Below are 16693 nucleotides of genomic sequence, written 5' to 3' on the forward strand. Positions count from 1 at the left end.
ATTTTTATAACCAATAGAAACAAGATAGGCTAACGAATGATTGGTTCACTATACATTTCTGAATTACAGTAGCAATAGAAAATAATGTATATTAAATACATAAGCAATAATAATCTATATTGGACTCATCTAACAAACCATAGAGGATACGGGCACTGACAATGTAATTAGTTATTTATACCTAAGAACTGTAGGTTAGTTTTTTACCTGATATCCTTGATCTTCTTTCTCTTCACTGTCCCAAATCAACTGTATCCCTTTAAAGTGGCTTGGCCACCATTGTGTGTCATACACAAGGAATATTTTGTTTATTGTATCATACCCCATATCTTGTATAACCTAAAACATGGTTAGAATTCATGTTGTAATTATGAATGTAGGGAATTAAATATGATTAATCACATATTATTTATTTTTGTATTACTGCTATCTTTATTTATTTTTTTTATTATCCTACTGTTATCACTGTATGTTGTGGTAGAAAAGTCCTGGAACGGCTTAATGTATTTTTACCAATATAGATACAGTAATGAGACTTGGTATATCAATAAAAGCTATAAATGTCTACTCTTTTAAGCTATTATCACTTTTTTAACGGTTAAAGGGGACGGCCCACAAACAAGGAGTCAGACAAAATTCTTAAATAGCGGAATAGGTCGAGTTTGCCATCACATTAAAGGTCTTAGTTAGTAGAACACATGCCGCAAAAGGACAACTGAGTCTATTGAGGTACGTACCTGGATCAACTAAATGATTTAAATCTAAAAAGAGTTTCATGTTAACGACAACACTTAATCTTAAATATATACAATCATTAAGTGCAAGTGCCATTAAAAATGGCAAACAAGAATTACAAACTAAATAAACAATTTATCACATGTTTGAAACTGATTTCAGAGTTTGACTTTATGTTTGATACTTTTTGAGTGAGCCAGGATCAGAGCATTTTCCTACACAACCATCACTAGTCAAATGCCCTGGCATCTGGCACTACTATCAATGACTAGACTACTAAAACCTATAAGACGTGACATGGGGTAGGGAAATAGTCTTTGCTCTTCAGGCGCACCAAATATCCAGTTCGCATGTAGTTTGGCGAACGTCCGCAAGAAAGCACAATGTTAGCGGAGCTTTAAGGTTTTTTCTTTTCCTCAGCAAATTTTACTGAAAACTTCACATTTTTTTCAAAAATCAGTTCAGGTCTACAAAACAATCATTTTGGTGTTCAAATTGTGATTCTATGTCCAGCCGTTCCAGAGATATTTTAAGTGCTAAATACCGTACGTTGTGCAATGTTATCCTTAGGGATGGTCAAGTCTCGAAATTTCGGGAAATTTTAAATCTCGTTACACAAGACGAGATTTCTTTTTGGCCAAGATTTTTATTGAGACGAGAATAAAAAAAAAAATAATAAAAAATAAAACGCCTGCAGAAAGTCAATGCAATAGCCACAATACAGGAGCGTGTTGTAGTTGCGTTTCCTTTGCGAAGGCGTTCTTATTTAATTAATTCTTCAAATGTAAATATTACTTTAATTATTTTAATAACATTTGAGAAGTTTTGTTAAGTGTTAGCAGTGTGAGGAATGTTTTACAGTTGAACCTCTATAAGACGAATTTCAAGGTGTACGGGAAAAATTTGTACTATAGAGGTATTCTTAATAAAGAGGTTCGTTTTATCGAGGTTTAATGCTGCTGTTATTCTTTTTATAGAGGTTTCTCCTCGCTCCAAGGTTTCTCCAAACAATGACTGAGGAAGGAGGAGGGATGGGTGGGGGTTTAATGTTGAGACAAGCTTCTGTTTGTTTTGAAAACTACGTACTATGGAGGATACCCACATAGCACAGAATATTTATTTGATATCAAATAAACGTTCAATATATCAAACTATGTCAAATCAAAAATTTGATATTTATTTGATATTCATTTAATGTTCAAAATGTCAAAGTCAAACAATGTCAAACTTTGAATATTTATTGTGTCTTCAAAATATCAAAGTCAAATAACATCAAATTTAGAATATTATCTAAATATTCTTAATGTTAAAAATTTGATTTTCTCTTTGAAAATTTCCAAATATACTAGTTTAAAAAAATTTAAGATTTAACTTTTTAAATTTTTTAGAGTAAAGAATTAGTCTCCAGCCTACAGGGGCCCATTTCATAATAAACTACAAGTTACAAGTTACAACTTGTAACTTGTTATTTCCATTAGATTTGCATTGGGCAATCAGCTGATTTACTAATAATATTAGTTTGTACTTTATTATAAAATGGGCCCCAGTTTGTAACATGGAGGTCGGAGGTCAATTATCTCAAAATAATTAATAATAGGAAGGAACACTGAACACTGTAATTTTTAATTAATTGATGATGGATTTTGACTTTTCGCGGGGGGGGGGAGTTGTCGGAACATCTGATATTTTTCTGAATCTAGGCTTACTACACATTTCAAGAAGAGTGAATAGGAAACACAGCTTTTTTAAATGTTTTGTTTATTAATAAAAAAGTCAAACTCTTAACGATTGGCCTTATCATTTTATTTTTACTAGTAAATTAAACCAAACGTAAATTTAAATTTTTTTAAGTGTAATACAACTCTAAAAATATGTTAAGTATCTAGTTTGAGCTTGACTTGGCCCATTCGTATGAAAGGAAGAGAGGAAGACTGAAGACAAAACACCAACTGACCAACTTAATTCTAACCTAACTCAGCAAACAAAACAAAACATTACAATACAAAACAAATTACAAAATCCGTCACGCGACCAGTGGTGGCCAGTTTACTCACGGTGTGGATTTATTTATTTATTAACCAACAAATTGCCCATTTTGAGGGAAAGTACACGATTTATGTAAAATGTACCTATGACAACTAACTTGTTGAGTAGGCTACACAAGTAGTGAAAATAAACTATGGAAGCAACAAGAGTATCAAGATTCAAGAACAAGACATAACCTCAAATCAGTTAACTTAAGTGTGCTGATATTTTGTTTAGTGTGTGTCACTGTTAGTTTAGAGTTGTTATTTTTGTGACTGGGTATTGTCATAACCTACACCGAACATCTTTTCACGTTTTGATCCTTGGAGTATGTAAGTATAAGTCACTATACCTAGTAACATAGACGTATTTTAGGCCTTGGCCTTACCTAGACCTAAGTTAAGCTACTGTACAAATTAAATTGGCCAACTTATCATTCCTAATGCCTTAACTTAAGTATAAATAGATAAATCTGAAACCTCAAAATAGGCAATCTGTTTTAGAGGAAGTATTTTTCTGCATACTAATTAGGCCTAGGCGTAAGCAATTAAGTTAGGCGGCTTGCTTAGTTCTTACTGAACCAGTAGTTTATTTAGCTTCAAAGGGCAACTTCTGGATGAAAATAGTGTTCAATATATAGGCTAGTAAGTAGGGCTGCACTTTACTTAACGTCCTACACTCATTCGATTGGTTTTTTCGATTCGATATTTCATTCGATTCTTTCATTCGATATATCGTTTGGTTAGTTAGGTTAGGTTAACCTTACCTAACTAACCAAACGATATATCGAATGAAGCAATCGATTAATCGATATATCGATCGATATTTTCATTCGAATGAGTGTAGGACGTCAAGTAAAGTGCAGCCGTAAGTAGGACTAACTTACTGGTTTACAAGGCAAATGGAATACCATACTGTGTTGTAATACCTTGTTAGGCTAATTTTGAAATATTACTAAGTTATGTGGGTTATATTTTACGTCAGTCACTAAAGCTGGGTTTTCCTAGACGCGGAGTCGGCCAGCGGAGAGCGGACAACGGAGAGCGGAATTGAAATTAACATGGCATTCCGCTCCGCTGCTAGGAAAACAGTAACATTAAATTACCTAAGACAAGCTGAGTCCGCTCTCCGTTGTCCGCTCTCCGCTGGCCGACTCCGCGTCTAGGAAAACCCAGCTTAACTTAAGTTTATGTAAATTCACCATCAAGAATAAGTTAACTTAATTTAGGCTAGCCTAGGCCTAACATATTCTACCTCAACCAGGTTACAATTTACCGGTATTATAAAAGAAATAGCCTAGCCTATTTGAAATCCATTTTCCTTTTAAACTGAATTGGGGTACACTTCCGTATCTGTTGTCAAAAACAACTGAATGAACATAGGCTATAACGATCGATATTTTCATTCGGTTGTTTTTGACAACAGATACGAAAGTCTACCCCTGTATTGTCTCTTAGTCTTTTGTATTTTAGTTGTTGTCTGCTTCCTTTACCAACCAATGATTAGGCCTAACTAATCTTGATACATATTTAGGCCAGAGAAAGGTATGCATGAATTTAACTAAAAGTAGTTTTCTCTCCATTGTTTCAGTTGATAACTCTGCAGCTTTGGTGGAAGTTATTATTTGGTAGCAGTGAATAATTTGCCTATGGTACCAATTCTCCCGAGTGACAAAGTGGCTGTCTAGCAGCCTGTAGGCTGGGAAGGAGGAATAAATTTTTCTTTTGCAATCTGCATCTGAAGCCAGCTATCTTGCGTAAGTTTTTCTTTTTATTTACAATCAGACATTAATAATAGGTAGACATACATATATTTCAATTAGGTTTTCTCAAAGTTAAAATAAGTTAAAATAAAGTTTCAATCTTAGGTGTTTTTATTTCTTCAATTTTTCTGTTTGATTCGCCATGACTGTGTATGTCTTTTTTGCCATAACGGGTACAGTTCCGCAGAGAACCTGCGATATATTATCGGATAAATAACATTATATATCAATAATTATCCGATTCAATACATCGTTCCCTATGTTTTTTCACTATGTAAACATCAAATTGAGTTATGATTTGCAGATTTGGTGAATTGGTTTTGCAATATTAATATCAAATCAGATATATATACCGTCCGATAATATATCGCAGGTTCTCTTAGGAACTGTAGATAAGTTAGGCTCTACCACCAAAACACAAACTAATTCATGATAGGTACCTATTGGGTAATAACGTAGCCTAAGGTTCATCACACAGTTAAGAGAGTTTCTCTTTTTTGTGACCCACTTATATAGGAAGTCTTTGATTTACACTATATAAATATTCCGGCAGTGCTAACTTGTGTAAAAGAAAACTGTATTAGTTGATTTTTTTTAAACGCACACATAGGCCTATACACACACCAAACTACATCCGACCGTTGCACTCATTTCAGTCAGTGCTCACCCCAATATTTGTCCGTTCAAGTGACTGAGGATTACTTTTACCACTACCTAGGTCAAAATTTTCAATTTTCAGATTTAGATTTAGCTTTAACAAGGCTACTCAAAAGAAGCAAATGCCATCAAAATATAAAATAGATTTCACTAACAATTTAATATGTGTACCTAGTTGTAGGCTATCCTGGGTGTTGATCAGGAAAATTAAAATATATACAAATTCTAGTGCTAATACTAATCTCTTTTATACAGAGGCAGAACCGGTACGCAAGAACACTAGGATCGTGGTGTAATGGAAATATATGTTGTTGCTACTATAATCAAGAATTGGCTTCGCCCAGCAAAGTTTAGGATTGATGCAAGGTAAATTTATTGTGTTATTTATAATTTAGGTTAAAGAAAAGATTGCTTATCTAATTACCTAATAGGCTATAGAACTTAAATTTTATTATAATTAACAGATTAGGCCGACATCTAACTACTGTGATGTTTTCTTTTCAAATTGTGAATTTTCAGTGACAGGCTATGCAAATGAGCAAAACTTAATCTGCGGTTTTATCCATCTCTTTTTTTCTTTATTGTCAAGAACTCAATGCCTTATCGACAAATTTAATTATAAAGTACAGGTATAGTAAAAAAATAGGTCTTAAAAATGCCTAACGAAGGGGTCTCCAACCTACAGCCTGTGGGCTACATCCGGCCCTCGTGCAGTTTTATTCCAGCCAGCAGAAAGCCAGCATACGTTTTTGAAAATTATTATTTTTTATAGCAAACACCAATTATATTCTCCCACGATTGCGTAAACACGTGTGGTCAGGTGGTCTCAGCTATATCGTGATCATCTCCCGTGATCTCGCCAAGACTCACGAGCATATTATACTGCAGTCTTGACGGTGCCGTGATTGTCTTTTGCAATCCCAGCAACACCCTTCATTGTTGACCGTGATTTCCTTGAGGTGTAAAAAGAGAACTTTGTCAATGAATGCAGGCTCAGCCATGGGATATTTATTTACCTCGCGGCTCATACCATAATTAAGAGCAATTAACTGTCTCTTCCCCATTCAACAAAATTTGTGTACAATACCCTGTCTCCAAGTTGGCAGGTTAACGTATTTAAATAGGAACATAGTAAATGTCTCTCACTTGCTAATTTTTTCTCAATAGGCCTAGGGGAATATTAGTAGTAGTCAAGTAGCGGCAGATTAATTTAAATATATATATTTTTAATTGATCCTAATTGGCAGAACTACAAATTGAAATCTTAAACTAGCTGACATTTTAAGTGTCAAATTTTATAGCCTATTCTCACTAAAAAATCATTGAACTTTTTGTCAAAGATTTAGCTTAGAATGTGATTACTTCTTAATTGCACATCTTTCGTTAGAATTAGAGGCATTTATAATTTTATTTTATGAACAGAACTATATTTTAGATTATTAAAAAAGGAAACTATGTAGTTTATTTGTTTATGGATAGATTTTGATAAAATTTGGCAAACTTATTTACTTTATCCTATACTATTGACGTATGCTCAAAAAAACTTTTTACCTTCTCCATGGCTGCAAACCTAACCTTGTTAAATCTAATCTTCATTCAATTTTTATCTTGTATATTTTTTTATATTATCAGCAAGTTAGGTTAGCTTATGACAGTTTAATTTTATAATAGAATGCTCTCATTTTGTCCGTAGTAAACCTTAATTCAATTTTTTCACAATCAGCAAGTTTGGTTAATTTGGTTAGGTTACGACATTTTAATTTTATAATAGAATGCTCTCATTTCGTCCGTATCACAAAAAGCCTTTACCTTGTGACAAACGACAACTACAATCCCATTGATAGTAGATGATGTTGTGATTCGATAGAGTAGCGAACAATTAACGTTAGTCGCTAAATCGGTGGCGTTTTTAGACAAAAAAGTGCTCACCGAGGAAAAAGGGTTGGAGACCCCTTGTCTAACATATTATATTTTATCTATAGCTGTCTTAGAAAATAACTCTGTTGAACCTCTTTTACAGGAACAATAGAAAACTCAAGAAGGCCATGGGAGATGAAGAAGACCAGAATTATTTTTTTTTGTAAATTGTACATATCTTTTTTATATTTGAGTTTAAATAATTTTTAATTAAACTTATTTTATCATACAAACAAAGTTTTTTCTTTAAAATGTTTTCCTTGAATGCAATTTTGTTTTAAACAAATATGTTTTGTGATACTTTTGTTAATGTTTTGTCAAATAAGAAATATATATATATATTTACATTTTTGGGTCACCCAAGAACTTTAACAAACTACCTATAACTTCAGAATAATAAGTCAAATCAAGGTAAGAACAGTAAAGAAGTCTGAACTGATATTATTTTAATCGCCATGAAATTTGAAATGTGAAAAAAAGCAAACTTATTCTTCTAAACATATTTTACCAATAAATGTATGAGACATATATTTGATATTCAATTTAATATTTATTTAATGTCAAATTAAGTGAGGTTGAACCTAAATTGACCATTTATTTGATATCAAATGAATGTTCGCGAATATTAATTTAATATTCAAACGTCAAAAATGTTATATCAATATTTATCACCATCATATTTAAAATGTGAATGTAAATTCAATCATATTCTCTTTATTATATTTTACCAATAAATTTATGAATGTCAAATTTGATATAAATTTTATATTCAATTTGAATATTTATTTGATGTAAAATTGAGTGACGTTTGAACCTAAATTGAACGTTTATTTGATATCAAACAAATGTTCGTGAATATCAATTTGATATTCAAATGTCAAAAATTTGATAGCTATTTGATATCAAATAAATATTCGGTGCTATGTGGGTAAGATTATGATAAATTCGTCTTATAGAGGTCACGTTCGTCTTGTAGAGGTTTTGTGCTAAGAATATTCGTTGTATAGAGGTTAATCAGTCCTAGCCCATGTCACAAACAAATTCGTCTCATGGAGGTTTTTAACTTAATTACTACCTTGTATAGAGGTGTTTTTAGCATTGACCTATAAAGTGTCAAGGGGATTAAAAAAAAATTCGTCTTATTGAGGTATTCGTTTTATCGAGGTTCGTACAAACGAGGTTCAACTGTATTACTATAAAAAAAGTCAAAACAAGTAACTATTTTATAATTTATTTTATTTTAGGATAAGTTGAACTCTATCCTAACTGATCTCACTATGTTTCCTAATCGTAGGCATTTTTAATAAGTTAGGTGTGATGAAAAAAAAAATGTTATGCTGATGTTTTTTAATAATAGATTGTAAATATTTTTGCCTATTATCATTATTTTTGTATTTAAATAGTCATCTAACAATGTTACAAAATCAGGTAAAAATTCCGAACGTGCATTTTCCGTTGTGTATGAGAAGGGAAATCCCGTCTCGATCTTGTCTCGAAATTTTATGAGAAATAAAAAATCTTGTCTCGTCTCGTCTCAAACTAAAAATCCAATCTCGTCCATCCCTATTAGTACAGTAAAAATATGTTTTGACCCCAAAAAAATTTGCACAACCGGGGAATTTGGTACAGATGTTGGGTGTACCTTCCTTTTGAACCTACTAAAAGTCCCCTAAAATTGAAGCTGTGCTACGGCCGCCATATTGGAAAATGGCGGCATATTTCTGTATTTTTCGCTATAGTGACTTTATTATTAGAGATACAGGAAAAAAGTAAATATACAGAATGTAGGTCATCTAAAAATACACATTTTTTGTATTTACCATCTTTCTCTAAACCCAACGGTTTTTGAGTTATTTGTTATTAAGTATATTTAGTTTTTTCTATTTATCAAAAAATATGTGATACACATGGAAATTGACCGTTACTTTCAAGGATTATGATAATTTATCCTATTTACTTAAATAGTGTGATACTATAAAATCTAAAAATTTAAGCTTATTTTATGAGTAAAACAACTCTGCCACAGCAAACCTGCAGACTCAGCAAATTTCCATTTGATTGGATGTTTTATTAAAAAATGTATATAAATAAAATTAGGTTCAACAGGTACCTAGGTTTGCTGCTACAGGTAGGTTATTATAGTGTGTTTTTTTTTAAGTAAAATATCAATAACTTACTATAAAATAACTAATTTTCCAGGTTTGATCAAAATATATCTATAAACAAGCAAACTGCAACATTTACCGTAACTAATTCATATGAATAGCATGGGAGTTTTAAATTTACAATAAACGAATTTGAATATACAAATTTTGGTTGTGTTTACTAAAAAGATGGCGATTATTCGTCACGATTAGAATATTAACCAAATGGGTTTTCAAAAGGAGACGGAGCCTGTTATTTAAGAAATATTTATTCGTACCAAGCACCGAAAATAGTGTATGCAGTAAGGTAATCTACCATATTTTGTAAAGTATGCAACAGTCATATTAATATTTTATCTTCATTTTTTACCCATTTAATAGTTAACATTTTAGAACTTTGATGGCACCACCACACTAACTATACTTGACATCCCATTGTAAATTTGGAAGGGTGTTTTTCGTGTCTAGTTCATGTTGGTGACTAATTAAGTATGGTATAGTATAGTTAGTTTTATTTATCAAAAAACGGTGAAACCCATCGCAATCGACGGTTACTTTCAAGGTTTACGACAATTATTCATCCCACTTAGTTGATATCAGAGTGATAGTGGTAGTGCCATCAAAATATTAAATGTTAATTTATTAAATGGGTAAAAATGAGTATAAAATATTAATATGACTATTGCGTAGTTCACAAAATATGGTTGATTTCCTCACTGCATACAATATTTCCGATACTTGGTACGAGTAAATATTACAGTACTTAAATTACTTGCTTCATCTCCTTTTGAAAACCCCTTCAATTAGTATTCAAATCGTGACGAATAATCGCCAAATTTTTTGTAAACACAACCAAAATTTGTATATTTAAATTTGTAAATTGTAAATCTTAAGCTACCATGCTATCTATATATTAATACGCAAGCAGTTTTCTTTTCACAGTCATAACTCGATAACGGTTTGACGGATTTTAACGTTTGAGGTGTCAAATTAAAGGTTTTTGGTAGATGTGCAAATACGTCTCAGAATATTTAGAAAGGGCACCACTTAAGTACACTTAAGGGCTAAAGTTTGGAAGGCGGCGCTATCTGTTGACATTTGATCAAACTCATTCCCTTTGTTTACAAATAACATATGGACGTAGTTTGAAATAGTTTTTAAGGTTAACCACAGACTGCAGGACCTAAAACTAACTAAGTCTGGTTCATAATGAAGAGTTTCCTATCAATACTAGACGACAAAGTGTTTAAAAATAAATATTTAATAAATATTTAATTCTTTTTGTCTATGGTTAAATTGATTTACCTTACATCGTATTTTACTGATTATCATGTAGTTACAGTTCGAGTTCGATGTGATGAAGTGAATGTTTAAAAGGGATTATTCATAGGGCAGTTATCCGTTACATTACCATATTATCATGTAATTTACAATGTGTATCAAAATTCCAATTCCTTTATAGTGTTTTCTGTTGTTTTGTTAACTTTCTTATTTCATTTCAATTTAAAATCAAATGCCGCCAGTACGACGAAGAACTGTGAGTGGCTGGAGGGAACGCGAACATGACCGCTTGCATCAACCTCTCAATTGAACATTTGATGGGTACATAGTGGTAGTACCACCGTTGTGATAGTCCAATCTCAGACAAATGAACGTTAAATGTTTACATTGTAGTGGCTTACATATTTTTAAGCAAGAAAAGACTGGCCGAGACAGTTAAGTTTGTACTCTTTTTTGCCATAAATGAAAGGTTCGTTTACCTCATTTGTGCAATTCACTACAATAAACTTCGGGTTCTTATTGGAAACTCCCAATCTGAAAATAGGACTGTGAGAGACTTATATCCAGAAATTATTTGGATAAAGTTCGTCAAATCAGTTCTGCCTTTACCATGGTCAGCTCCAAAGCTCATTAAGATTAGAAAGTTCCACAGGGGATCTACAATTTTAAGATCCGTGACACGTTTTACCACCGAGTGGGTCCTCTAATTCAATTCCTCAAGAAGGTGATGATCCTGAATACGCACAGATATATAAGTAAGTACGACGATGTCACTAGAGCCCAAAGGAGAACTAAGCACAATTAAAAAAATGCAATGAAAAAATATGCGGGAAATAGGGTCACAATGCCAACCCATGTGCAAATCTTTGAAGACTGTGGCAGACATTATGTAGGGACGAGAGCTCCGAGGAGTCAAGTGAGATTCTTATGTACATAATAAGAGACAGAAGAAGTGTCTTCCCTAGCTAAAATGGCACTGTCTGTGTAGATTTCCCAGCAATTTTTAAAGCTGAAAACAAAGCACCACCTGGCCAAATAAATCGTATAGTTTTTCCAACACTAATAATGTTAAACGCGTATCCATTATAGATCTGTCGTTAGATCCAATTGCTTACCCTCTTATGTTCCCAACCGGAGACTTGGGTTGGGGCCCCTAATTTAAATACGCCTAAAACAGAACACATCAAAGAAATAATTTAACAATGCTAGAATAAGAGTAGCGATGTTTGGCGTCAAGAGAGGAATTGAGCTACATTAGGTCAAAAGCTCACTTTACAGTGTGTGGTTGACATCTACGTGCTCATAGAGTGCACCCGCCTACTATAAGAGATAACCAAAGCAGAGTGAATGTATGAGAGTGAATGTAAATTTAAATATGGTAGATTGCTTTTATATTTTTTTACATCATAATATTTTTATATTTCTATAATCAGTCATGTAAATTATTTTAAGAGTGATTCTTTGATTAAGGTCTTGCTGTTTATGTTTTATGTTTATTTTTTTATACAAGTTTCAGTTTTGCTCGATTTCGAGCAACAGGTTATCTAGTTATTATGAATTAGGTAACTGTTGCAGTTTGTTTGTTTATAGATTTATTATGATCAAACTTGGAAAATTAATTATTTTATACTAAGTTATTGATATTTTACTAAAAAAAACACACTATAATAACCTACCTGTAGCAGCAAACCTAGGTACCTGTTGAATCTAATTTTATTTAAATACAATTAATAAAACATCCAATCAAATGGAAATTTGCTGAGTCTGCAGGTTTGCTGTGGCAGAGTTTTTTTACTCATAAAATAAGCTTAAATTTTAAGATTTTATAGTATCACACTATTTAAGTAAATAGGATAAATTATCATAATCCTTGAAAGTAACGGTCAATTTCCATGTGTTACCTATTTTTCATAAATAGAAAAAACTAAATATACTTAATAACAAATAACTCAAAAACCGTTGGGTTTAGAGAAAGATGGTAAATACAAAAAATGTGTATTTTTAGATGACCTACATTCTGTATATTTACTTTTTTCCTGTATCTCTAATAATAAAGTCACTATAGCGAAAAATACAGAAATATGCCGCCATTTTCCAATATGGCGGCCGTAGCACAGTTTCAATTTTTGGGGACTTTTAGTATGTTCAAAAGGAAGGTACACCCAACATCTGTACCAAATTCTCCGGATGTGCTAATTTTTTTTAGGTTTATGGAATTTTTCTCTTATTTTTCTTGCACTATATATCCTTATAGAAAATAATTGAGATTTGATATCTTGATTAGGCTACTTAAGAAAGTACTAGTGTCGCTGTTTGCTTGAATTCGAGCAATTGCTAAGTATTACAGGCATTATTTAAAAACGAATAACAGTCATAATTTCTGATAACTTTAAAAGATTCGACTCAAAGATTATGAAATGAAATATTCATGATGTACATAACAGATCGATATAATCACAATTTCTTGTAAATATCTTATCATTTTTCAAAAGCTGATCATGTTTTTTAGTGTTTTCTACAAATAGCATTACTCATAGGCGCATTAGGCTGTCCATAATAATGATTATAAATAAAAATAAAAAAAACATTATTTCTATTTCTTCTCCTTGGTGGTGTTCTATGACTTTCCTATGTTTCCATAGTTTGCAAATTGGCTCTTCCAATGATTACTAAGAAATGCAGCACAGTGTTAATTCAGTTTTATTTTTAGTATATTAATTTATTTATCCAGACTCTCTCACTTTTTTTCATTGTAATATTTACGTCAACCCATATTCGAAAAGTAAATATTTTATTTCAACCTAAAAGCTGGGTTTTCCTAGGCGCGGAAGCGTAGAGCGGAGAGCGGAAAAGAGATTAACATGGTGTTCCGCTCCGCTCCGTTCCGCTCTAGGAAAACAGTAACATTAAATTCCCTAAGACAAGTGGAGTCCACTCTCCACGTTCCTCTCTCCGCTCTCCACTTCCGCGCCTAGGAAAACCCGGCTTAAGTCAGTAAATGTTTGTAGCAAACTGTTAAATTAACAAACTTATTGGTTGTTTACAATTAACATATGTTCTTCTTCTCACTTTTAATTTCTAACAGCTGGAGTTTCATAACAATTTTTGTTTTCCATGTTAATGTTATGGAGAAATACGGAAGTGTAAAGGGCCCTAGGGCCTCACTCTCTAATTATTTCCCTAAAAAGAAAGTTTCCTGCACAACTTCCGTAGCAGCAACCTGCATACTCCGCCACAACTGGTTTTTCTAGGAGGAGCACCCACCTGCACTCTGACGGGCGGTTGCTCAACTCACTCAAACAGCGTAGACACTTTTAACACTGCTATGTCGCGTCTTATAGGTTTTAGTAGTCTTTCCTAACATCACATAACAAGCTCTAGATGTGGGTGTGTGGCTGGGTCAATAGCCCAACTTATCTTACCACAGTCTGCAGGTCAGCTACATAAACTAAGGTGGCCTTCCAGGGACGTATTTAAGTATCTGCCGTCTATAGGCAACAAAGTTTAACGGGCAACCATGGGAAAGGGGTTTAACGTGGGGGGGGGGTGGTTTTATGGGGTAAAAATGGGGGTTTCTCATTTTTTACCCTTGACACACAAGATTTCTCAATTTTTCTCCGGACCTTTTTAAAGAGCTTAACCCTAGCAGTGGCCGATCGTCATCTGGTGACGATCTGACGTTGATGCTTAGAATGGCCAAAGTCGTCTGGTGACGATCTGGGCCGAAATTTTTTTTGCGGTAAAAAAAACACTTACAATCAACTCAGATGAGAATGATATATATACCATTCGAAAGATCACATTCTGAACTTTCATTTTATTACATAAACAAACCCTGTAGCAGGTATATAACAATGTCACGACGATTAGAAATCAAATGAATTTTTGGCGCGGCACGACTTTTGCAGCCGACACTTGGGAACTGGCAAAACACGTCTTGTTTGGCATTACCCTGCTCGGATAATTTTCGTCGTAGGATGTTGCAGGTGGTACCACTGGATAGCCATTGATTTTATCTTCATTGTGGTAGTAATATTTAGAACGAAATATTGATTGCACAACCGGTACGATTTTATGAAAACAGCTGTTTTTGAAATTTTTAACAAATGGCCAATGGTTGTCAGATGACGATGTGGAAAATACGAATTACATACAGTGTAATTTATTATTACTAGTCATATAGTATGTCATTTTGAAGAGGAAGAAATATAGATTCAGAGAGTGGCAGCCCTGCACTCAGGGTTATTTCTGTATGCTCGCATGAAGACGACAGAAGTGAGTCATTACTGCTACAGTCTGTCAGCTGTCTTGTATTCGCCATTGTTTGTTTGTGTTGTTGCCAGTAAGTGTTCGTTCTCGTGTTATCCGCGATTTATTACTAAATACGTTATTAGTTCGTAGTGTTAGTGTTAGTGAAGTTTGTGTGTGTGTATAACAGTAGTCTTCATGCATTTTATTATGCATAAATATTACTGAATTGTGTAAAATAGTGTTCATAAAAGGTTGTATTTTGTTAGCATCATGTCCAAAATTGACGGTTCTGACATTCAGAGATTGTTGTAGGCCTACGAGACGGACCTTAGTTCGCCGTACTATATATGCTATATAATGATATACCCAAGGTGTTATACATTTTTATAAAGGTAAATGAATGCACTACAGCATGTTTATATTGGTTTGGGGGTAAAAAATTTGGTAAAAAAGTTATATACTAAATACTGTACACTCCATTTTCTCAAAATGCGCAAAAAGTTCAAAACATTCTTAAATTGGCACATAATCATAGGTGAAGATAACTTTTTACCATTATACTTATGACTTTTTTGGATTCCTTACTTCATTAGCTTTAGAAATATGTACATATCATCATTAGTTTATACATATATTACATGATGTTTCACAACAAAAACAAACACTGTATAGTTTACACTGTTTTGCGGATTTGCGGTTATTGGATTATTATGTCCCTGTTACGCAAAAAAAAAAAAAATTCTAACATGTTATACATTTTTATGTAGGTAATTGAATACACTACAAGATTATTATGTTGGTTTGAAGTAAAAAAATTTGCTACAAAAGTTGTATACCAAATACTGTGAATTTTCTTTTCTCACGAAACCGCTAAAATATAAAAACATTATTTTATATACATATGTTTATAGATAAAAAAATATTTTTACCATAAACTTTATGACTTTTTTTGATTCCTTCTTACTTCATTAGCTTTACAAACATGTATATTTCATTATTAGTATACACATATATTATATAACTTTATACAACATAAACTAACACTATACAGTTTTCGCCCCAAAAACTTATAGGTAAACAAAAAAATATTTTCCTAACATGTTATATATTTCTATGTAGGAAATTAGATTGTCTACAAAATGTATATAATGAATTTCCCATATAAATCCGTAGGAAAAAAAATACCGAGGCCGCTTTTGAAATTTCACAAAAAAAAAAAAAAAATTTTATTTTTTTCACTTTACCAATAAAATACACTGTCTAAATCATTATGATATTACTATTTCTAGATTCTCCTGTTCTTTCCGAACAAAATGAATGCGAGATTGGTTAGGTTTACTTGTACGGTTGAATTTTTACGAATTTTCAAAAAAAGGTCTGCAAAATCGCCAAAATGGGTTGGCCATTCCCCACTTCTAACATTGGCCACTGCTATTGTAAAAAAAAAAAATAATTTAGTAAATCAAAGTGTTTTTGTACAATGATTGGTTACGGAGAAAATTTAAAAAATTGGTAATTTAAAATTCCCATGTTATTTTCATGGAGAATATTGTAAAATGTTGTAGTTGGCTTGTTTATGGATATTGTTATAAAATGTAATATTGTTGTTATATAATTCAATATTATCCTCTTTGTAAAGATATGATTTGTATTTCAGATATATAAACAGATGTTTAATTATGATAATTAAAAAGAAACATGAATGAAAACAGTGTGTTAAAAAAGAAATAGTAAATCTTTCCAACTAACTTGAGACTGATTTTATTTAACTTTATTAAGAGAATTGGTTCATATTTGAAGTTAGTTTACATTTTTGGCGACCCTGCCAGGATTATTAGGTGAATAAATAATTTTGAAGTATTAATTATTGTATAAAACCTGAAGGTCAATTAATAAAAAAATGGCAGATGACCTAATACGT

General features: G+C 32.4%; 1 protein-coding gene and 1 long non-coding RNA gene across 3 annotated transcripts in view; one reads left to right on the forward strand and one right to left on the reverse strand.

Moving 5' to 3' along the window:
- Positions 1-16693, reverse strand: part of LOC128984083 (spermine oxidase-like) — a 200981-nt gene that overhangs the window by 26491 nt on the left and 157797 nt on the right. For both annotated transcript variants that reach the window (XM_054403372.1, XM_054403368.1), the window contains exon 15: positions 208-339. In XM_054403372.1, coding sequence (XP_054259347.1) covers positions 208-339 — 132 coding nt within the window. The remainder of the gene's footprint in view (positions 1-207; positions 340-16693) is intronic.
- LOC128984095 (uncharacterized) lies at positions 3948-7289 on the forward strand. The gene is made up of 3 exons (XR_008489978.1): positions 3948-4516; positions 5435-5545; positions 7200-7289. It is a non-coding gene; the product is annotated as an uncharacterized LOC128984095 (long non-coding RNA).

The sequence above is a fragment of the Macrosteles quadrilineatus genome, unplaced genomic scaffold (genome assembly GCF_028750875.1).
Source record: "Macrosteles quadrilineatus isolate MER2022 unplaced genomic scaffold, UCM_ALF_1.0 Scaffold_1__1_contigs__length_201487025, whole genome shotgun sequence".
Lineage (NCBI taxonomy): Eukaryota > Metazoa > Arthropoda > Insecta > Hemiptera > Cicadellidae > Macrosteles > Macrosteles quadrilineatus.